Here is a 23,295-nt window from a genome sequence, read left to right on the forward strand (position 1 = left end):
TAGTTTTGATTTCCCACCCCCACTTTTACTACGGCTCCGGCGCAGCCATTCACGTCCTGAGCTGCAGCTCAGAGGGTGAAGCGTATCAGATCAGACCTCAATTAACAGACTCAAACGCCTCAAAGCTCTGATGCAGGTGTGTTGAGGTTAGGGATTACATTCTAATTTTTCAGTGTGTTGCCATTACTGAGTTTTAGGATATTGTCTGCTAAGCATTCAGCGTGGGATTAATTCTGCTTTTGTCATGCTGACAGCTTCTGAAAATCCCACTCTTCACCGTGAAAGGATACCAAATTTTATAGGGCGAATATTGTCCTATTAACAGGAGGGCTTTCTGCTTTCTTCCTGAGTGTCTGTTAAGCCTCAGTGCATGTGCAGGATTGTACATGTGGAAATAGTAATTGCAAGCCCATTATTATTATTATTGCTATAATTCATTATTAGTGTGTGTTTTATTTTATGGTGCCCACGTGTGCAGGTAATTCACAGAAGTACACTTACGCCATTGGAAGGTGGGAAGGCTTAGCTGCAATAGCCTTGGATCCAGTTTTGATACCTGTTTCCATCGTAAGACTTCCTCCCTTGACTTCAGGCAACCCAGTTGTGTGAAATAATGCTTTGGGAGTGATTCAGCCCAGGAAGAAACGTGCTGCTCTCCTTCACTGAGGGGCAATCGGCTCCAAAGCCTCTGCGCAGCCGATCCTCTTCCCAACAGCCGGAGCCCTTTGCAGCTGCAGGGGGAGGGATGTGAGCAAGTCCAAGTCTTAAACAGTTGTGAATTGCTGACTCTCAGATAAGCCAGATACGAGGGCAGATAAATACCTGTTTCAAAGAGGTTGCCGTCTAAATAGAAACTGCACAACAAATCCGATTGTCTCCGGTTTTACAATGACGACCGCAGCTGCTGCTGGAGGAGGCTGGCGTGGCTTTCACTGCCTCTCTCGGGCAGGGTAGGGGCACCCCTTATCTGGGTTTGGGGAGAGCATCCCAGAAGGGTGCAGAATCAGCCCGTCCCACCTTAGCACTGCTCCGCCATCCTCTTCACTAATGTCACCCGTGAAGTGCTCCCAGCCAGCAGCAGATGCTTGCTGGCCTGGGGACCACGGCTGGTTGCTTGGTGCTCGTTAGCTGAATTGCTAATTGATCCTGTAGGCACAGGAATGCCGTGAAGCATCCCAAGCCACCTTGGCAGCTGTGCTGGGTTACCCCAGGAGGCTGCAGCCTGAGCCCTGTGCAACGGATGGCATCCTGCTGTTGCCTCATCGGATCAGGTGTGGGTCAGTCCGTCCGTCTGTCTGTCTGTCGGAGGGGTACGGCCTTCCACACGCTGAGATCGGAGCTGCTAACGTGAATCTTTCCAACTTCCTCGTGTAAGGCTGGCTTTTTACAGCTTTGCAATATGTCTGCAGGATGTTTTCATGAGCCGAATGTTTGCCAAAAGTTCACAGATCAGTTACAAAACAGATGTACTCTTTTTTTTCTTTTTTTTTTTTCCTCCCCTTCTTCCTACTGGTAAGGAAGAGTTTGTGCAGTAATTGCAGGCAGGTTGGGAGATGTTTTCTTCATAATTCTCCTTCTTATGAAATGTTTATGAAACACCTTCCACAAATCAGTTGCGCAAGCAAGCTGAAGAGCTTTGATCATTTTCCATCGCCCTCAATATGTTTCTTAGTTTGTTTTGCTTTTTGTTTTTGTTTTCAGGCTAGAGATAGGTAAGAACCAATCCATCATTGGCCGTGCCCAGCAGACGCGCTAGCCAACTAAGGAAGGGACTCCTTCCATCCAGTCACCCTTCCTGTGTTTTTCACAGGGATTGCTTGGGGGCAGCTGACCCTATTTTAAGGCTGTGAAAACATCCACTGGAGATTTGCAAGTGTGATTTCTCTCCCCAGCCCTCGGCAGCTCGGTGTGCGGGTGCCGCCACCTGCCGTTACCTGCTGCCCAGGGGCCCCAGCCCTGAGACTGCCCAGGTGCCTCCGAGCACTGCCTTTTTTCCCCCTCCTCACTTCCAAGTTCGTTTTTTTTTTCCTTCATAGCATTATTTTCCCAAACCCCATAGGATAGGAAGAAACTGAGGTTTATTCTCAATGCCTTCTTGTTCTTGCCCTGACCGCGATGTAAAAGCAAAGGACTGGGGAGCCACAGCAAAACCTGTCCCTGATTTTAACCCAATCACTTTTTTTTTCGTGCACAGTCATCTAGCACGGATCTCAGCAAACACCTACACAAGCTGATTTTGTTTCAACCGTCTTTGGTTCCTTAAGGAAAACTCTCACATTTGCAGAAAACAACAGCAAACGTGTGTCAGATGCACTGGGAAAGGAGAAAGGCAACTCCTCCCCTTGTTTTATTAGTTTGAAATTTACATTATTTTAAGGGAGTCTCATGATATTGAGTGGCCTCGCCCACAATGTGTGTGGTTTTTTGGGGTTTTTGGTTTGGTTTCTTTCTAACGTACGGTTGGTAACAGTGCCGGTTTAGCTGGGGAAAAAATGAAGGTGCAGGATTTGCATAAACCATCCCCAAAGTTTTGGATATGCCCCGAACTCTTGCTAATGAACAATTAGCCAGCTGCAGGCCTGGTGGGGAGAGGAAGAGGAGGGAGAAGTAAAATTGAGCCTAAAACCAATGAAAAAAGGTGCAGGGGAGAAGGATTTGTCAAGAACACCCAGGTTCCCGCCCACTGCACAGGAGAGAGCCAGAGAATTCCAGGGCCGGGGGAAGGAGCAGTGGGAGATGTTGTTGTTTTTAAATGGGGAACCGGTCCTTTGCCAAACCCACCTCCCGTTCTCATATTGTGCGATGCCGGGATGCAGCTACACACCCCTTTCGGCCTGGAACGCTTCCAGATCATTCCGCTTGGCAGCTGTAAAAATTGATTTCAGTTTGGAAATGGCTTGCGCTTCTTCAACACTCCGCTCCTATCGGGATCGTAACCCAGGCGGGATCAAGTGCCTCGTCCTCTAACACGCGGATATCTTTTCTTTTTGGGACTGTTCAGCCTTGGATGACTGCATTGTACGAGGCAGACACGCATGAATTGCAAGCAGGAGTAGCATTTATTTATTTATTTTTACTTTTTGGCTCGGATTATATATACCTGTATTTTTTTTTTTAATTTTTTTTTTTTAATGCACCTTCAGGAAAAGAAAGTGCATAAAACCATTTCCCTGCGGTGACTGGATGGCTCAAGGGTAACGGTGCGTTCTCCCGAGCCCTTTGCCTAACATTTAGTAACTTAAACCCTATCCACGTTGATAGTGATCAAGAAGCTCTTTCCATCTGATTTTTTTCGCCAGGCTAAGCGGGATGATCATGCCGACCTGAAAGGTAGGAAAGAACTGGAATTCACAGCATGTATAAGCCTTGTTGCAAGGAGCTGGTCTTATTGCAAAACTAGTTTCGGCAGGATCCAGAGCTATAGTTTAATTGAAGGAGATGTTGTAACTCTCTTCCCTCTGCACAGCACCTTCCAAAATGCAGAGGTTAATGTTTATCGGGTCGGCTCCCTGTGATCGCACTTTCTCTTTCTCTTTGGGGCACGGAGGGGTTGTGTAGTTGTTTGCTTTACTCAAACTGAAATAAAAGATCCTTCAGCCAAGAAAACCCACATGGATCGTTGTTTTTAACGGGGCATTTCTTGTCCCCCTCTGCTGGTAGAAGGCTGCACAAAACGCCGGCAAACACAACCCCGCTCAAATTCTGGGCGATGTTGGGCTCGGGGGTTAATTTATGAGAGATTGCAAGGTTCAGTCCTAGCAGTAAGAGTGAACCTGAGATGCTGGGTCTGTGGACAAGGTTTTCAAGACCTTTCCTATCTGTTTTCATCCTGTTCTTTCCAGTTTGTGGGAACTGGAGCCTCTTCCTGCACTGGAAAGGCTTGAATTAAGAGGGGACTGCCGATGTGAGCCTTCTTGTAGGCATGTTCATGCTGGGGGAAAAACTTGAGCCTGTCTGGGAACTCTTTGAGTGCATCTTTTATTAGAGAAAATGTGTTATAAGAGATCTCTATGACTTTTCTCATGCGTCTGCACAGCATCTGCACACAGACGCTCCTCAACTTTCAGGAATTATTCTAAAAACTTCTAAAATCTCCCCAGCCAGGTTGCTTCCTCTGAAGCTTTGTCTGCTGAAAAAAAATTAATAAAATAAATAAAAAATTTAAAAATATCAGCTAGTACAAAATGATGTAATTTTATTATTATTTTTGAATGTAGTAGCAAAGTTAAAAATTAATACTGTGACTACCGCGTAAACCAAATGTAAGGATTCAGTTCTGGTCCCTGGGTAAATTCTTAAGAACCCATATAAGAATGTGGACTCAGAAATAATGGTTTCTGTAGACTGGAATCTTTTTCTTGAACATTAAAATAGGCAAAAATGACCACTGGACAAAGGGCTGACACCTGTGAAGTTTGTCATTTTTTTCCTCACAGCTTCTTTTAGCTAAGGAAGCAAACTTTTTCCTTGCCAGTACAGCAGGACTTCCTCATTTCTTGTTGCTTTCTCATAGTTCTCTACATGTGGTGCCCAGGGTGGTGTATTTTCAAGTCTGGAAAGGTATACTGCTTTTTAAGGTCTTTTACTTCATGATCTTTCCTCTTCTTTTCCCTGGTACCACTCTCTGCTACCTGTAGAACAATGTGTGAGGCCATCTACAGACACCCACTATCAGGTTGTGAGTGGTGATCTATAAAGAGGAATTTCATCGTGTCTTCCTAACACCACCACAAAACGTCTTAGGGTTTTGTCCGAGGAAAGCACTCGCATGTTTTAAAGCCTGTGAAGTGACTGGAAACTTTCTCAAGTGTTTTAATTAATGTGATTTAATTGAGCAAACTGCAAGCTTCCCCTTGGTTTAGCAGAGCAGGAGAATTACTCCTGTTATAATCGTAGAATCATTTGGGTTGGAAAAGACCTCTAAGACCATCTAGTCCAACCTTTAACCTAGTACAGACATAAAAACATATAAACTGGAGAGCAGGAGTGGGGAACAACCCCTACCTTTCCGCAAAGCCAGAAAGGAGCAATAGGTCCTGATTTCTCCCCCTAATCTGAAAGCAATCCCTTCCCCGTCCCTTCCAGCCTCTCTAACTTCTAACCATCCCAGGCATCCCGTGGCCCATGTCTGTTCCCTAAGGCTACAACTGCTTTGCTCTTTTTTTCAGATTAAAACCGAAGACCTCAGTGATTCCTTGCAGTCTACGATCCCCCCCAGGTCAGGACACCTTGTTCAGGGATCATCAATGATGCCTGGAAGTCAAATCGCAGGGGTAAGTGCCTTTGGGGCATCAGGGGCTGAGTTAACGAATCTCCAGGGGAAAGGCTGGTTTCAAGAGACACTTGCCAAATTAGATGCACCTTTTGGCAGTGACAAATGAAGACTTGAGGACGTGATGGACAGTAAATTGGCAAAGTCTCCTCCCCAGCCTCTTTTTGCAGCAGCCAGGAGACCTGTGTAATGCCTTGCCAAAGGATGCAGAAAGTTTACATGGGTTCAAAGGCAGACTGGACACATACTTGGAAGAGATTTCCTTTGAGGGTTTTCTAAGCAGTCAAAACCACACCATGCTCAGGAAATCCCTTTGAGCTGAAAATAATTGGAGACTGAGACAATACCAAGGGGAAGCATTGGATATGCTTGTCCTGGTCTTCCTCTTTCCTGAATGCCTGGTTAATGTCATTGCTGGAGATACAATCCCAGGTTAGATTAACTCCTAATCTGAGCCATCCTTGAATATGTTGGCTCCAACTGATTTACATCAGAGAAGAAATTGATTACTTGAGTTTTTTTTTTTTTCCCCCTAAGGTAAAAAATTGGAGTTTAACACTTAACAATTGTTAAATTCTAATATAGTTAGATGCTGGAAGGCCACATGGCCGCTCAGTAATCTCTTCCCCCATTCTTTCATGGGGTAATCAGACCTCTTACATGACACAGCCTTGTTGAAGTTCCCCAAGACTTCATAACAGTTCTTGAGAAGCTTAAAGAGCTCTTCTTATAGAGCAATGAGCTCCTTCAAGAACACACCTCTCAGGAAAGTTGGTTTTATTGCAGCATTTTTCTCTCTACCCCAAACAAATGCAAACTCTTATCCCTAATCCCTACAAAAGACGTGGGACCCCAGGGATGTGAAGGAGCTCTGGGATGCACTCCCTGCCTCTCAGTACCTGTTGCCTCCTCTGCTCGGTGCAGGGTGGGGAGTCCCCATGGCAAAGATCAGAAAATATTTTGGATCAGGTGGCTGTGTCCCTTGCAGTGCGTTTTCTGGTGGTGCAGAGAATTGGGCACTTGCTGGGCTTTGCTTCTTTCCCATCCCAGCACACGGCTGGTGGGGAAGTCAGCCTTCTGTGCCAAGCAGGCTCAGAGCTGGGAGATGGGACAGCCCACTGCACCTTTTCTGTATTATTTTAGGGAGTTCATTCTCTGAAAAGAAAATATCTGTAAGAAACCGAGATCCAAGGGCTTTTGTTGTTGCTTCTTAATAAGGAGATTTTGATTTCCAGTCCCTCAAAAATGTTGTTTTTCAAGCATTAACTTTTTCAGTTAAAAGTAGACGTTCTCCCCGTGGATGTCTGTGTGCACAGCATTTTTCTTATAAAGCTGAAAAACTTCATATCCTTGAGTAGCTCTGGATCTGCAGCTCTCCTGTGCACGCATGTGATGTGTTAGCAGCTAAATGAAAAATGAGAAAGGGGTCAGGGACAGTGCAAAAGACCAGGGACAGGGGGAGATGATGCTGTGTGAAGAGCAGACGTCTCTGAGCATTGCTGTTCCCTTTTCTTTTTCCCATAGGATATGAGCTCTCTTCATACCCTGCAGCAGCTGGTATTGCTCCCTGGTCACATGCAGTCAGTTCCCCAGTTTCTTCTCTCTCAGTCCCAGGCAGGGCAACAAGGTAAGAGCAACCAAAGCCGAAAGGGGCGTTGTAATATGTGGGCACGTATCCAGGGAGAGCCTCCCTTCTCCTGACTCTTGCTTTCAAGCTGCCCTGTTCGATTTCCCCATCTTGATGGTGCCTGGCCCCTTCTGCTGCCAGCACCCACAGCTCCTGCATCCCACGAGTGCCCCCTTGCTCTGGTGGAAGGACGGTGCTGGCACCAGAGCAAAGAGGTCCAATCCAGCCAGGAGCATCGTGGGGCTGGGAGCGAGCTCCAAAGTGGGGCTGCCACTGCTTGTTCCCAACCTTGCTCCAAGGCATGGGGCGGGAGAGGACAGGAGAGATAACTACTTCTGAATCAGCATCATGAAAGGACAGTGCTTATTTAACGCAGTGCTTAAGAAAGACCTCGTGTTTCTATTTTTATCCCCCGTATTTTCATGGCATTTCTCCAGCCTCTGGGACACAGACATGCCATTGATGAAGCTTCATGCTGCCTGTGGACAAACACAGACGTCGATCCATACCCTGGCAGATGCAAAGGGACTTGGGTCCTTCACTCATTTTCAGCACAGAAGTCCCTCTATAGGAGCCCAAATTCAGCATTAGAACCATAACGTCTCTGCAGCTCAAATGCAATTGTACACATGCTCTGAAAGAGAAATATCACACTGTAGGCAATTGGGAAGCCTATTTCTCATTGACAGTACGTGCACTCTTCTCTCTGCCAAACGATGCTGAGCGATGCATCAAGAAACCACTGGATGTATATTTAACAGTAGTCTAGAATTTAGTTTGAGCTGTCAGGGTCGGGATAATCTATTGCTCGCTGCCTGATTTAATTCCTGTATACAAAATGCACTATGCTGGAAAATAGCATTTTGCTTCCTTTTATAGAACTACAATTTCTTCTGTTTAGTGACTTCCTTTGGCAGCTGCAGCCCTTCCAACAGATGGCCACTTGTTTGGCCATGACCCTTTTTTGGTTCCAGACTTGCTGCAGACTGGGTATTCTGGCCCACAGCCAACTTTTTGAGCAAGATCTCTTCCATTTGAATGGACGATTGTCAAGTTTTAATGATCCTCCGCTGCGTGCGTGCACTGAGGGACCAAAAGTGAAGGCACAGCTGGGTTTTGTGGCATGAGTGGTTTGGTAGAGATGCAGGTGAAGCACTCTTCATGCCGGTGAGGTGCGTGGAGTATTCCTGAAGCCATCCCTGGGGCCACCCCTCAGGAATATAGGAACATCTTCAACCTTTCCTGAGCTCTGACTGATGGATACATCCATCCACGGATTTCACAGCCAAAGGGACTTGGTTGTGGGTTTAACCTTTCCAAGAGGCCACAAGTCTGGGTTTGATTTCAGTGTTTTAATGTTCTTTTTAAGCCAGATAAGTTCCCAGGCCTGATTCATTATGCGCTGATCTGATTCACTGTGCAGCCCTTCAGACAGCTCATGCTGGCACACTTGGATGAGAGGGTGAGAGCTCAGTGCTGCAAAGGTGGAAACAGGCAGCCAGGGAGATGCTGGGAATACTCTCAGCCAAAATATTGCTGCTGAGGACTTCATCTCACGAAAACACAGCCTCCATCTCATCAGCTGTCAAACTGGTGATTCCTGAATCCAGTCCATAATTTTCATTTGAGCTAGAGCTTAGCTTTTGCAAAGGTGTTCAATCATGTTTTTAAAGACTCCAAATGACAGAGCATCCGCCATGTCCCTAGGCAAGCCATTCCAGTGATTAATTACCTTCACTGTTAAAAATGTGCACCTCATTACCAGCCTGCATTTGAAATTCAAAGTTGTTCCAGCATTAGAGAAGGCTTATTGAAACACCAATCTAAATAAATAAATGGGATCCTGCACATTCAGATCTAAATTAAAAAAGAAAAGACGGAGAGGGAGAGAAAGATATTTCGGAGATGATCTTTTTTCCTTTTTCAGCAGAAGTCCATAAATGTCTATAGATTTTCCTATAATTGTCAGTTCCAATCAATTGAATATATTGCCTGTTTCAGGAAAGGTTATAAATCCTCTCTAAATTCTATAAGCTTCAACCACAACAGACTTGAAGAACCTAACTAAATTTATATGGAACTACATTGCTTTGGTCTCTACTAAATCCTTTAGGACATTCCCTGTAAGACATATGGGCTTGCGCTCAGCAGCTTGTCAACTGAACAATTACACAGTGTCCATAAATACTACTTTTTGTTAGTTTTATAGATTTCCCTTCTTTTTTTTTTTCCTTTCATCATTTTGTGTCAGTGTATAAATTCCAAAAGAAATTCAATTTGTTTGAAATACAGTAGGGTAGAATAGAAAGGGTCAGATGGCTTTGAAATGACACTTCAAAATGAAATGCATAGTAGAGAGCAGATTGGGTAGGCTCATGAGATTAACTGTAGGATCAGGACATTTTTAACATGATAAAGTGCCTGAAAGTTGGAGTCAGCAAAGCTCATATTGGAAATAAGATGCACATTTTCAATAGTTACAGTGATTAAGTACTGGGAGAAATCACCGCTAAGGATATGATAAATTCTCAGCTACTTGACATCTGAAATCAAAGTTAGATGTCTATATAAAATGTCTGTGTCCTAGTTCAACCTCACGCAGGGATCAATGGCTGAAATATTTTACCTCCATCATCACTCTAAAAAGCTCTTTCAGGTTAAAAGGCCATGGAAAGAAAGAGAAATAAACCCTTGTCATTCTCATAACCCAGCTCAGAGCCATCCACACTTGCAATGGCCAAAATTCTCATATTTTGAACAAGAACGAGCTGACGTTTTCCATTCAGAGCTTCTCGAGGCTGTGCAGGGTGATGCTCAGCTGCCTAGGTGCTGATAAAGGAGCTGATCTGATCAGGTATCTCTTTCTCTCCCCAGCTTTACAGCCAAACCTCCTCTCCTTCCCTCAGCAGCAGGGCAGCCTTCTCCTCTCCCAGCCAGGACCCAGCCTGGCATCACAGGTAACTCACCCACCCTGAGAAGCTTAAAGCACTGCTCCACCGAGGGTGAATGGCAGTGAAAACCATGTGTTTTTTTCTGTCATTGGGACTCCCTGCATTTATTGCTGCTGTTTTAACAGGCTGTGGGCCGTTCTGGGCTCCCTGGCTCATCAGTTGAACCTCACCTGGATGTACCCCAGCATTTGCAAGTGGCGAAGCACCTAACTCCGTCGGGAGCATCTGAGGAGCCCAGTGACCTGGAGGAGCTGGAGAAGTTTGCCAAGACTTTCAAACAGAGGCGAATCAAGTTAGGGTTCACACAGGTGAGTGGCCTCGTCCGTAGGAACGTCGGTGTCACATGTGGTGGGTTGGGGGACTCTGTGGCAGAGGAGTGGATGGAGGGTAGGCTGGATTAGAAATAAATATCCCCTTCCAAATACATGGAAAGACAAACCTTTCCTAGTATTTCATTACCATGACCTCATCCCAAACCTTCAATATACAAAGGCTCAGGAGCATGGGGAAGACTCTGGTGGGAGGAGAGGTCCTTCTCTCTGGAGGGTGGGCATGGACACTCGGTGACATCTCTTCTGGACAAGAGGTGGTGACAGCAGGGAGCTGTGAGGGTTTTTTTCTGACTTCATGTTATGATTTGGGTCTTCTCTGGCAGGGAGATGTTGGACTTGCCATGGGGAAGCTCTATGGCAATGATTTCAGCCAGACCACCATTTCCCGCTTCGAGGCTCTCAACCTAAGCTTTAAGAATATGTGCAAGCTCAAACCCCTGCTGGAGAAGTGGCTGAGTGACGCAGGTGGGTGACTTTAGATGCAGAAACACCACTGATTTTGACCAGCACAGGCGAGGATCCATCCAGGAGCCTCCCACAAAAGCCAGAAAAATTTAAGACCTCTGACAACAGACTTCTTAATTCTGTTGATTGCGGCCTAGACAGCAAAGCACATCTGCTTTTTTGCTTTAGCAATGTGGGCTTCCCGTTGCCACTTGGTGTCTGGGGCAACCCGCTCCTGCAGCCTCTGTTGCTTGGCCTGGGGCAAATCTCTGGGCTAGTCCGTCCTGTCCCTCCCTGGGCAAACTGGCAAGAGTAGGCAGGGAGTGCAGTGACAGAGATTAGCCCATCAGCCCGTGAGCAGTGCCTAGAAAAGGAGGATATCACTGTGAGGGGAATCCCCAGTGGCAGCAGTACAGGGCTGGTGTCCTCTGCTGGCTGCAAACCAGCGCAGGAGTGGCACTGGTCTCGTGTGCCCGTCAGGAGCTGCGTGTTTGACCAATTTACCACGTCAGGAGGTGTCTCAGCTACACGAGGCCTGACCCTGGGGAGGTAAATCAACATCCTTAACTGTGTGACGTTAAAACGTCACAAAATCTGTGGTCCGCATCAGAGCATGATGGAAATTAAGATGGAAGAAGAAAGAATGGTGTTTTTATTAACATTTTTATCACTTATATTTCTTTATTGATTGATGGATCTGGAAGTGCTGAAGCAGTTTTAAGAGGAATTATGCATAATGTAGGAGCACTTCACTTATTTAGGGAGGTGCTGTAGTCCCCAGAAAGGATCTGGGAATGCAAATAACCTGTGATCTTCTTCAGTATCTCTTTTCCCCTTTCTCCTTCCCCAGAATCTGCTCCTTTGGATTCTTCCATGAGCACTCCCAATTCCTACCCCTCAGTGAACGAGATGTTTGGACGGAAAAGGAAGAAGCGGACCAGCATTGAGACCAACATTCGCTCCACGCTGGAGAAAAGATTTCAAGATGTGAGGGGAAAATGTTCCAATGTGTTGTGAACTGTCCCTGGGTTTGCCATTTGCTAGGTCGTAGTAGCAGCACTAAATAGTCAAAAATAAATAAATATATAAATTGTTTTGACAGCAGGTTAGAAAATGCTCAAAGGAGTTCAAAGGAAAAGTCAAAGCAAAGAAATTAGGCCCAATTATTTCCTTGGTGGATGTTTTGAAAGCAATTACGATTTCATCACCTGTTCTCTTGCACTAATCAGTGCCCTGGCCAAAGCTGACCTCCTACACCCACCTCTTGGCAATTGGGGTCACCCCTTGGCAATTGGGGTCAGCTGCTGGCCCCAGCACAGCAGGGAGGTGGGTGCCTGGCTGAGCAGCTCCTGCGAGTGCAGCAAGGAGCAGAGCATCGCTCCTGAGGGTGCTGCTGAATCCTTTCGGAAGCAGAGCCCATCACCAGGACCGCATCACCCATTGAGAATATTTCCTCAGAACTGTTTTTGACCAGCCCTCATTTATTCCTGTTTTCTCCCTCATATCTGATCATATCAAATTTTCCTCCTAAGACTGTTGATGAGAACAAAAGGCAGTCATTTTCAGATTGTTATGGGCAGCTCATTTTTTAGCTAGTATGAAGCGCTCTTTGTAACAGGAAAACTGTCTTGGCATCTCCGTGCTGGGTATTATTTTTCCCTTGAAGTCTCCAACTCAGATCAAAAACCGCAGAGCTAAATGCTGTCAAATGCACCAGAAAATAAGTGAGTCAGAAAAAAAAGGATGGGTACTATTATTTCCGTTTATAAATGAGGGATGGAGAAGGACAAAGATGAAATGGTTGTTGTGAGATGGTGCAGGCAGGTGTACAACCAGCACTCGGAGCTCGTGTGTCCTGTGTGGTGATAAGAAGACCACCAGTCATTAGCTTCCCCTCAAGCAATGATTTAGGGTGCTGTTAAGATCAAAGAGCTCGGTGCTTTATGCAATAGCAGGGCCAGGTACTGACTCATCCCCGCTGATTCCATGAGATCTGATGTTGAATCAGAGGCTCTTTCTGGTTCACAGAACATAATCTCTCACCCAAATGTTTACCCTTTGCCTTAGAAGCAAATATTCTCCCCTCTCCAGTTTACTTCCAACCCCACCCTCGTCCTCTGCCTTTCCAGCAGCAGAAGCAGGCAGTGATGCTGCAAGTTACAGACATTCGAGGCTTTCTTTAACCTCCTGCCCTTTCTTAGCAGAACCCCAAGCCCAGTTCAGAGGAGATCTCCTTAATAGCAGAGCAGCTCTCCATGGAAAAGGAGGTGGTTCGGGTCTGGTTCTGCAATCGGCGCCAGAAGGAAAAACGGATCAGCTGCCCGATGCCGTCCCCCATCAAATCACCCATCTACAACTCCAGACTGGTGAGAGACTTTGGGCTAAGGAGCTGCATGTGCTGCTCATGGAAGGGAAAAGGGGATACAGAACTGCTTTTATAGAACAAAGTTTTGCATTCTTTTAATGAAAATACTGGTAAGAAATCACAAGAAAAAAAGGCACATTTCCCAGAAAGTATAAGTTGGTCTAACTGCAGGATAATTTATCCAAATAGGGGTGCTATCCCCAAAATTCTCACTCTAAGACTGGCAAACAAAGCCTTCCCAGAGTTAATGGAGGAGGAATTCAGCATTCCACGGAAATAGAATTACATCCAGTGGTGTCAATTTGGTTGAGTCTGAAACCTGATAGTAATGACTTACTTCACAGCGTGGTGTTTTCCATCTGTTTAGAAATGCAGAACGCACTTCAGCAGCACTATTTGTCCTTCCCCCTTATTGTACATTCACATTTTGACAAGTGTATTTTCATTGCCAGGAAGGATGAGAGAAAGAAGCTGCTGTGAGAGTTAGTGAAAGCATGTCCCTGTAATCAGAGCGGCTGCTCTGGATAACAAGCTGCTATTGCATTTCTGCTACTTAATAGTTGTTTAGTTGCTTCCATGTAGAAAAGTGGCAGGAACCTCCCTACGGTGTTGTTGGTGCTGCAGCACATGTGAGTGGGAGGAAGAGTACACACGCACAAGCAACATTTTATCTCGAAATCTTCTGGGTTTTAGAATTATCCATTAGAAGGCAGAAAAACATCAGAAGAAGCTTGGTCACTTGTTGCACAACACGTTTGGGCTGCAGTCGCAAACACAAAGCGCTGCTTGCAAGCCGTGAATTTTGGAAGCAGCAGCTTTGGTGACTGGCTTCCCCGTGAGCGTGTCACACAAAGTATGGCTTTGCTCATCAGTCTTGCCTGTAGTTAAAGTATCACGGCTGAACACCAGGTGCCCCAGGCTCGCTTTGATTACAGCCACCAAATTAGTAATTGTCACATGAGGATTCTCACCCATCGAGAGCTCCTCAAAGGAAAAGGGATGATTTGTGCCCGAGACCAGAACGAGCTGGGGTGTTTCTGCATGAGAACATCCAGTCTGAAGCATCCAAAGGGCAGGGGCTCCTCCTGGCTGGAGCTCAGAGCTTTCAGGAAGCGCAGCAATTTCAGGCTTTTCCACAGCTGATCCATGAACCTAGACCTGTGTGGGGAGTATCAGGCACACATCATACTCATCCTGGTTTCTTTGCCCGACCCTAGAGATGGGAACTGTGCTGGCAGAATAGAGCGTGAATAGAAGCATTGGTGGGAGGCTCAGATGTAGATAAGTCTGCCTGGGAGCCAGCACACTCCAAAGGGAGCACGAAGGAGTGGCGTGTTGTGGTCTGCACCCTCGGAGTGCCAGCTGCTGACTGTCTGCTTCTGTTCCTCCCCAGGTCTCTACCTCAGGGTCCTTGGGGCCCCTCTCTGTCAACCCGGTGCACAGCACCATGCCTGGGACAGGTAAGCCGTGACAAACTGTCTCCCCCCTGTTCCTTCCCTCCTTCCTCTGCTCTTGCTCTCTTTCTGCTTGGCTTCCAGGCAACCTCTGCAGGCCCCTCTTGAACAGACCTTTGGTTTTGGGCAGGGAAATTAGCCTCATGTAGTGGGTGGACGGGGGATGAGAAGAGCTGAGTCTTTCTCTTGGCTGGGACAAAGACAAGGAAAGCATCCTGGGCATGGTAACACTCCCAGGATAATCCTAGCCAAATGTGACTGGGGTGGTGAGGTTTGGGAGCACCTGGAAGCCAACCAAGAGGGTGCTCGGGGGGCAGGTAGCTGCATTTCTTCAGAGGAGCAGTGGCAGAGGTGTGGTTTGCTCCGACAGAAACCAGACAGAGCAGGGTGCAGGACGAACAGGACAGTGGAAGGGCTTGGGCTTGGGCTTTCCTTGGCAGGAGAAGGGGATCCCAGCCTCACTCTGCTCTCTCTGCCGTGCAGTAACATCATCGTGTTCCCCAGGGAACTCCAGCAGGCCCTCGTCCCCTGGCAGTGCACTCCATGCCAGCAGCCCCAGCACAGCCCAGAGCAACTCCAAAGCTGCAATGAACTCATCCGGCTTCAACTCTTCAGGGTAAGGCGGGGGGACGTGGCTCGCTCTTTGGGTACTGGGGGGCTTGGGAGGAAAGCAGGGGGGCTTTAGAGAAGAGCATGCAGCCCAAAAACAAACAGTAAATCCGGTTTGCCTGAAATACTGTGCTGGTTAAAAAAGAAAAACAAAACAAAAACAAAAACAAAAAATGGATGGAAGCACTGTCCTTAAGGACTGTCTTGAATTAATTCTGTGTGTGGAGGAAGCAGAGGAAGGCTTATTTTGCTGCTTCTGCTCTGATAAACTTCTCCACAGCCAGGTTTCTCTCCTGTAGTGCCAGCCAGAGAGCTCTGCTGCAGCGTAATGATCCCACACTGGCAGATAAAACAAGAACAGCAATTTTCCTCTGCCCTGCCTTTAGATGCTACAAAAGGATTAAGCCGCACACAAGGGCTCAGAGCCCTTCTAGTTATTTCACTGACTGCTCCCCTGCTGCAGCCTGTGCTGCTGAGCTCTCTCTGCGCTTGTAGTTTCCGCGGCTCCTTGCACGTGGCACCAAGGCTGCTACGTTAGCAGGAAGGCAACCAAGAGCAGAGGGCATTACGTGTAGCTTCTGGGCTTTCTGAGTCACAGAGCATCCCGTGCCATGAATCAGACCTGCTCTCACCCAGAGGAAGTCCAGCAGCGTGTGAAATCCTGAGCTCCATGCAAGCTGCTGCTTAGAAAGATGGGGGCTTTGCTCCGAGCTTCCTACGGGAAAAAGGATCGCTTGCTGGCTGCCAGGTCTAAAAAGGGTCACAAACAGAATAGGAATGATTGATATTTCAAGGGAAAAAGTTAACAGCATGCAATTGTAGCTCTTACTCCCTGTGTCGCAAACAGATCTTGGTACCGATGGAATCAACCTACCTACCTCCACTGAGATGACTCCTCCATCGTGTGTAACAGGAGCTCTGACTTCTAGCTATGGACCAACTTCTCTAGGAACAATGCTTGGGGCAACATCTGGCGTTCCAGTGCCTTCAAACTGCTGCCAAATGAAGGTCTTGGTTAGGGGAGCCCAGAGCAGCAGAACTCTCCAAGGACTCAAACTGCAGCTGACCTTCCCCAAGGATTCTCACCACCACCAGTGACATTTTAGTACTCTGCCATGCATTCACTTCGAGAACGAGCCCTTGCTTAGCACTATTAGCATGAAACACTGCCCTCTGCTTGCAAATCTCTGCATTCACACTGGATTGCCTGGCAATCCCTGATCTGGAAGGATTTCTGTGTCAGGACCCTCTTTTTTTCCCCCCTCACTCATTTCAGAGCTTCCCACAAGAAGGGTCTGCCATGCTGTTACTATCACGCACACGTACCATAACCCCCAAACTGAGCCGAGGTTACCCAGTTCATTTCACCAGAGACCCGTATCTAGACGTGAGCCTTGGTTTTCAATAGACTTCCAAGGTCAATGGCACTGTGCTTTATCCACCACCAAACCTGCTTTGCTTTGAGCCCTTCTGCCCTGTTTCTAAAGTTTGTTTCCTTTTCCTTTTTTTTTTTTTTTCCTTTTTTTTTTTTTTTTAAAGTATTTTAGAGCTTTTTTTTTTTTTTTTTCCTTTAAAAAAAATTGCCTCCTTTTGCAAAATCTGTGTCCAGGTCTTGTTATTGCTCACAGCTGGCCTCGCTGGAGGATGTCACTGTAGGAAAACACTGGGTGCACTTCTGATCCAACTGAACACAACAGCGGCTTGTGTTGGTTTGATGGGACGAGGATTAGTCTTGGCCGCCCCTTCTTCTTTCTTTTATTCATCCTTTGGGCTTTATCTGGTACCAAACGAAAGCAACCTCTCCGGAGCAGAGGGGTGTGTGTGTTGTGGTTTGTCCTGAATTGTAAGTGATGTAGCCGGCCTGATCCCTGCAGCGTGCCCTTCGTTCCTGGGGGACAGGTTGTACTGCTCAGGTGTGAATCTCGAGGATTTTGTGTGCAAGGTTTCTTAATATCATCAGACGCCAAAGCGTAGGAAGATTCAACTGTCACAGCATATTGCCAGGGAAATCGTGGTTACTTGCAACTCGCCTCTTAAGAAGAGGCAGATATTTAATTTTGTAAAAGCAGACTTGAGTAATACAAATTCCTGGTCAGGTTGTCAATGGGTACAGGTAATTAATTCAGTGAAACTAGAGTAAATGAGCATTTGGTTCAGAGGTTGTAAATAGACATTTTTGAGTAGTAGTCTTTTTTTTTCCAATTACTTTTTTTTTTTTTTAGGCAAATGTGAGCTTTTTTTTTTTTTTTTTTTTTTTTTTTAATAGTAAAATTTATCCTTTGTTACTTCTTTTGGGGAAAAATGTATTTGATTTGGTTGTTTCTTATCCTACTCCTTCAGTGCTGTGTGATGACACTATTGCCGTAGTGGGTCTGTGGACCTTAAGAGTTTCTCAGTTACCTTTACACAAAGTGTTGAGTCCTACAAGCACATTGTACGTGGAACTGCATTTGTCGCTTCAAGTGTGGTATGGTATAGAAGCAGACACTGATAACAATGAGAAAGGATTGAAAAAGATTAAGGTAACATCTCTTGAAAAATAGAATTTGAGAAATATTTCCTTTTTAAATATTAAATCACTTTTTAAAAATGTTCTGACATCAGCAAAAGCAACAGCAACAAAGAACGGAGAAACTGTATTTCTGTTTCCTGCATTCCCCACATCACCCATTTACCCCTAACTAAAACATTTTCGTCATACCATTTTTTTTCAGTGGAAACATTAAAATTAAATGAAACTTTCTATTTTTTGCAACAAAATCTGTTGTGGTTTAAAAAGCATTTTCTGGTGGGAAAGCAAGAAATGTAGGTGGGAAGTATTCATCTAACTAATTGCTATGGCCCTTCTCTCTGCCATTAATTAAATGCTCTTATTATATGCTTGGAGGGTTGATTTCAAGCCTTGTTCTCTATTGCTTTCCAACTTTATTTAGAGATGGGAAACAAATTATTTGAGTATAATTATTCTAAAGGCTTTGACAGGTTTGGTACAGCTGTGAGGGTGGGTTTTTGTGGCATGTTGTTTAGGGTTCCCATTGCCCCCTATAGCAGGGACTCTTACCAGACCAGTATTGTGCAACTGGAGTAGGAATTCTTCATGATAGGAATTAAAAAGATAGCTTTTTGCACTGTGTGCCGTAAGCACGGGATTTTTGGTTGGGGTTCAGGGGGAGAAATGAATCATGAAATGATCCTCCAGCAGTATCTCCAGGTGGCTGGGGCTTGGAGGAGCGATGCTGCGCATCCCGAGCATGAGGTGTGGGTAAGTGGGAAACTGGTGATCCCCCTGGAGAAGCCGCCTCTGCTCTGAAGCCTTGCATAGAAACACCTCCCTCTGCACTGAGGATCCTGCACATTAGGGTGAAACAATCGGGCTGGGGGGTTCATGCCAGCCTGAGAAGTGATTAGCACGTGGCTGCACCGAGCGTGCCACCAGGCTATGAATAAAGTCAGCAGGGGTTGGGTTCTGAGAAGGGCTGAAAAAGAGCTGTGGCTGTCACCTGCTCTGGCACTAAACAGACCCCTAAGAAGATCCCGGAGTCAGCAATAATTTTCTGATCCTTATTCAAAGCCAGCTCCATACGACAAAAGTGCTCAGGTAGCACGAAGGGGCCTTGCTGTGGCCTCTCCCTGCTAAGGTGCAGAATTCTTGCAGCTAAAGCTCTGCTGCATACTGGAAACGTGCATCACGCTGCTAAGACAATGACTCTAATATTTACAAAAATTCTGGCAATTACAAATATGTAAAGGCTAGCGTAAGGGAAGAATGAATTTAAACCTGATTCTGTGCTTTTGGGCCACCTTTCTTAGCTTACAGCCTATTCACTCACTTCCTGCGTGACCTTGGACAAACCACTTAATCCCCATTAGGCGATGACAATCCTCTCCTCCTCCCAGTCCTCAATTTGCGCAAAACAGCACAGGTCACCACTGACGAACATCACAGCGGATTCTGCTGCCGTCAGAGGAGACATTTATTATACTAAGAGGAAAAACTCAGGTTTCAAGCTCATCTGTACTGTGAAAAATGTCCGGTAAATTATACACGATTAATTAAAAGCTCATAAGTGGCTATTTTTATTGCCTTCATAACCCTAGCCTGAAAAATTTAAACAGCGTAGCTGGTAGCTGAGCTGTTGATTTCAGAGGCAGCTGAGAGCCTGCTTAAGCCCTTGGTGAAGGGTCCCAGAGGTTTATGAGCCTCTTTGCCGAAAAACAAAGAAGCAAACAAAAAAAAAAGAGAGAAGCAAAAGGCAATTTACCGTTTGCAATCATGTATTTATGAGTTTCTGTACATGTATGCATTTTAATAATATAGACAAGATGCATCAGTATCAAAATCCAGCTGTTAACTAATATTTCATTTTCAGAAATTCCCCTACATAATTTGCTCCCACAAAAGCAGCATTAAGTAAATTTTCAAATAGGAATCCTGAAAGCTGGGGAGGGGAATTACAAAGTTCTTGGGTAGCGGCACCTGCACATTAGTGTTGCAGCTGAGATCAAAGCCGTGCTGTGCCAGGTGTTGTGCAAACACAACAGGAGAGCTGATATCCGCTGGAAGGTTTGCCGACACAATAAAGTGGCTCTCAGGTTTATTGATAAACCAGTCCTGAATGGGAAAACAAACCCAGCAGCTTATCTCTTTCAGAAAAAACTACGGTTGGAAGGGAAAGGTTTTCATTCCCCTGTCTTCTAGGAATAGCTCCAATCTCTCAGGAGCAGCTAAGGGATTAAAAAATACACAGGGCAGGAAATTCCAGCTTTCCAAGACCAAGAGTCACCTCCCACAGCCATAAATAAACAACGCAGGGAACAATTGCTCACAAGCAGAGGTGCCTCACGGTGGCTTCAAGAACTGACACCATCTCCTGGATCTGACCTGCTGCCAAAGCAGCCCTGGTGCCTGACAGCAGTCTCTGCACCCCGTCCCTGCCTGTCTCTTTGAGGAGAGCTCCTCCACGTTAGGACTCAAGCATCAGTGATGGGACCCCTTGTAGTAAATGAAGAGTCGGTTGTCAGCTGTCCCCTATCTCTATTCCTTCTGAGAATGAGGGGTTCAACCCCCTTCATGTTTTATCTGTTGTCTGGTCACTCGTAAGCTTGCTGGAGAAATGAGCCAGATTCCCCTTCACATAAAAGTCAGGACGAGGGCATGGCATGCTCTTGGAAGTTGGGCTCCTGCTCTTCTCAGCCATAGGCAGCTAAATCAGAATCCTCAGAATACGACATGAACAAGTTCTCCTGATTTTCCTCTCTGCTGCCAGATGTGTGCAAGGGGCAGGGGGTGGGATATCAGGATCCAGAGGTTGTGTCCTTCCTGGTACACCCACGCTGTTTGGCTGTGCCTGAGTTCAAGCAAGATTGGGAAGGGTTGGAAATGGAATAATTTGCTGTTGGTGTTTCTACTCATCCTCTGCTTTTCCTCCTCTGCTTTCCACCTGTGAGAAGAGTGAGAGCAAGCAGGGAGAGCAGGGCTCAGTCTTTGCCCTTCCCAGTTTTCCCCATGACCTGAAGGGTGTCTGAGCATTTTCTAAGTGTCTAAATGCTCCCTTCAGGTGCCCTCATCATCCCTGATGCTCACAGCCTTGGGGCTTACCTTCCTGGTAGTGTAGAGCCTAACCCTAACACTCCTACACAATGCCATCAGAAGCTGGGCTTAAATTCAGGCTCACTTTTATAGATCTGGGTAGCTTGAGCCTGCAGGGCTAGAGCTGCAGTGAGATCCCCCCCCACAAAAAAAAAGCACCCTTAGGTGAGGACCTAAAGCTCTCCGTGATTGCTTCCACTCCCTGCGCGGAGCTCTGTGGGAAGGTTTGGGGTTGCTGGGGGCACTGAGTTTCCTTCAGGCAGATTTTTAAGTGACTTGAATAAACAGAAACAGCGTGGCACTGACTCCAAGCTCATCACAAGGACCTGGAGGAAGTGCAGCCCTTCATGGTACAACCCCCTGCCCTCATCGTTTGCCCCATCATTTGCCCCATCTCTCGCCCCATTCCCCGCATCCTGCCTCTCCCTCTCCCCTCTCCTCCTCTTCCTCCTCCCTCCATGCAGTCACCTCCACCAAACCACGCAGGAAACTTCAATAGGGACTCCAGAACACTTTTTTTAAAAAAAAAAAAAAAAAAAAAAAAAAAGGACAAAAGCACCTCCCCTGCTTGCCTGAGCACCTTTGTTCCGTGCTTTCTTCCCCTCCACTAGGACGCAAAGCTGCCAGCCCGGAGCTCGGGACTCTTGCGGTGAGGAGGCTGGAAGGAAAAACCCCAAAAACCTCTCCCGATTTACTCCCGCGACCCTTTTCCCCCCCCCGGGGCAGGAGGTGCCGGCCGGGGGCGGGGAGCAGGGAGGGACGGGGGGAGGATAAAAACCTCTCGGGGAGCCCCAGCGCCGCCTCCCCGGGCGCTCCCGGAGCCCGCAGCCGGTCCCCAGTGGCCCTGAGCTCGGTAAGGAGCCGGAGGGGGCTGCCCCAGCCTCCAGGGGGTCCCTTCCTTCGGGGGTTCCTTCCCTGGAGGGTTCCAGCCGTGCCCGAGCAGGGCAGGGAGCTGTGGGATGTTTTGGGGCTGTGGGGATTTGTTTGTTCCCACTGGTGTTAGGGCTGTGGGAAGGGGGAAGGTTGTGCAGGAAAATGGTGCTAAAGAGGGTCCAGCTCTGTTCTGCAGGGTGCTGTGCTCATGGCAAGGTTGCGAAGCATATCTGGGACTTTTTTGGTTGTTTGCATGTGGCTTTTTTTTTTTTTCCCCTTTTCTTTTTTTTTTTTCCTTCCTTCCTGGTTTTTTTCCACATGAGTAATCAGGGCCAGGTGATCACCCCTCGGTGACGGAGCTGCTGCGCTCACAACTCCCTCTCTCTGCCTTCAGCAGGATGGTGTCCATCGTTCTCGAGGTGGCGTGCAGCCTGCTGGCCTGGCTGTCCCTGTATGCTGCCAGCTGCCACTGGCACAGGCACCGCTCCCGCGAGTGGAGCTGCCGCTTGGTCACCCTGCTGCACGGCGTGGCTGTCACCTGCCTCTCGGGCTACGTTGCTCTCCTGGATGGCCCCTGGCCTCTAACCCATGCAGGTATGTTTGGAGTCTTGCCCTGACACACATCCGTGTCACCTGCTGGCAACACGACTCCTCTGGTTCTGTGCAAGTGGAGTGAGGATCCGGCTGATTTTGCTGCTTGTTCTTCTGTTTGTATGTTTGTGGGGCATGGCAAGACTTTGTTCAACTCCCTTGCTTGTTCTCCAGGCTCCTAACACTACTTATTTTTAATCTTGCTGCTGCTCTTTTCATGTACTTACTGAAGACTTTCAGGCTGAATTTATGGTGTTATTACTGCTAGGTGTGGCAATGTGGAGAACAGACTAAACGCTGTTCGCATCTTGAAGGGTATAATAACTCCTGGCACTTGACTGTGGGTTTGTTCTTTTCTATCGTTAAATCTCACACAGCTCTGCTGGTGGGGTCGGGCTCTCCCACCCTGCTTTCTGAAAGGGTGGAGAGAAAAGGAGAAGCCAAGCGTGGCAGGATGGGATGACCTGCATGGGTTTTCTGGGTGGGCTGAAGTCTGAAGGGAGAGCAGAGCCAGGTGTCCTGGTTCATGTCCTGTAGGATAACCAGGGAAAGCAAGGAGGAAAGAGGCATGCTGGCCACCTGTTTGCTATGTATTTTAGAAGTCTGTCTTATTTAAGACCCCAGGCTTATGTTCGTCTTTCATTTCAGGTTCACCAAACACACCTCTCCAGATCCACGTGCTGGCCCTGACCTTGGGTTATTTCATCTTTGACCTGGGCTGGTGCCTGTATTTCCAGACAGAGGGGGACCTCATGCTGCTCCACCACACACTGAGCATCTGTGGCATGATCATGGTGCTGGGGCTCGGCAAGTCTGCCACAGAAGTCAATGCAGTTGTTTTTGTTAGCGAGATCACCAACCCCCTGCTGCAGGCCCGCTGGTTTCTGAGGGAAATGGGCCGCTACCACACCTTGCTGGGCGAGGTGGTGGATTTCTTCTTTGTGCTCCTCTTCCTCGTGCTGCGCATCGCAGGGGGAGCGCTGATCATGTATGCGATGCTGGCGTCCCCTCAGCCCAGCTGGCTCCTCAAGGCCGGGGGCCTGGCCATGTACCTCGTATCTCTGGGGTTCCTGGTTGAGATCTGCCACTTCGTGAGGAGGAAAATGTTGAAGAAATTCCCTTCCTGGACAAGCCTGAGGAGTGTGAATGCACCTGTGAAAACGAACGGGCACCTGACAGCTCATTAA

At 47.1% G+C, this 23,295-nt stretch overlaps 2 protein-coding genes across 2 annotated transcripts in view; both read left to right on the plus strand.

Annotated features, from left to right (window-relative positions):
- The window catches only part of POU2F3 (POU class 2 homeobox 3), a 39,292-nt gene extending 23,351 nt beyond the window's left edge, over positions 1-15,941 (plus strand). Inside the window, exons 5-14 of the mRNA XM_032201951.1 lie at positions 5,169-5,273; positions 6,797-6,899; positions 9,774-9,856; positions 9,976-10,158; positions 10,506-10,647; positions 11,477-11,613; positions 12,831-12,992; positions 14,385-14,451; positions 14,929-15,061; positions 15,902-15,941. Of these exons, the coding sequence (XP_032057842.1) occupies positions 5,169-5,273; positions 6,797-6,899; positions 9,774-9,856; positions 9,976-10,158; positions 10,506-10,647; positions 11,477-11,613; positions 12,831-12,992; positions 14,385-14,451; positions 14,929-15,061; positions 15,902-15,941 (1,155 nt within the window). The remainder of the gene's footprint in view (positions 1-5,168; positions 5,274-6,796; positions 6,900-9,773; positions 9,857-9,975; positions 10,159-10,505; positions 10,648-11,476; positions 11,614-12,830; positions 12,993-14,384; positions 14,452-14,928; positions 15,062-15,901) is intronic.
- Positions 15,942-21,915: 5,974 nt separating this feature from the next.
- On the plus strand, positions 21,916-23,295 carry LOC116497943 (TLC domain-containing protein 5-like). Its single transcript, XM_032202009.1, has 2 exons — positions 21,916-22,111; positions 22,757-23,295. Exons 1-2 carry the CDS (start codon positions 21,916-21,918, stop codon positions 23,293-23,295), a joined length of 735 nt encoding a protein of 244 aa, XP_032057900.1.

The sequence above is a fragment of the Aythya fuligula genome, chromosome 22 (genome assembly GCF_009819795.1).
Source record: "Aythya fuligula isolate bAytFul2 chromosome 22, bAytFul2.pri, whole genome shotgun sequence".
Lineage (NCBI taxonomy): Eukaryota > Metazoa > Chordata > Aves > Anseriformes > Anatidae > Aythya > Aythya fuligula.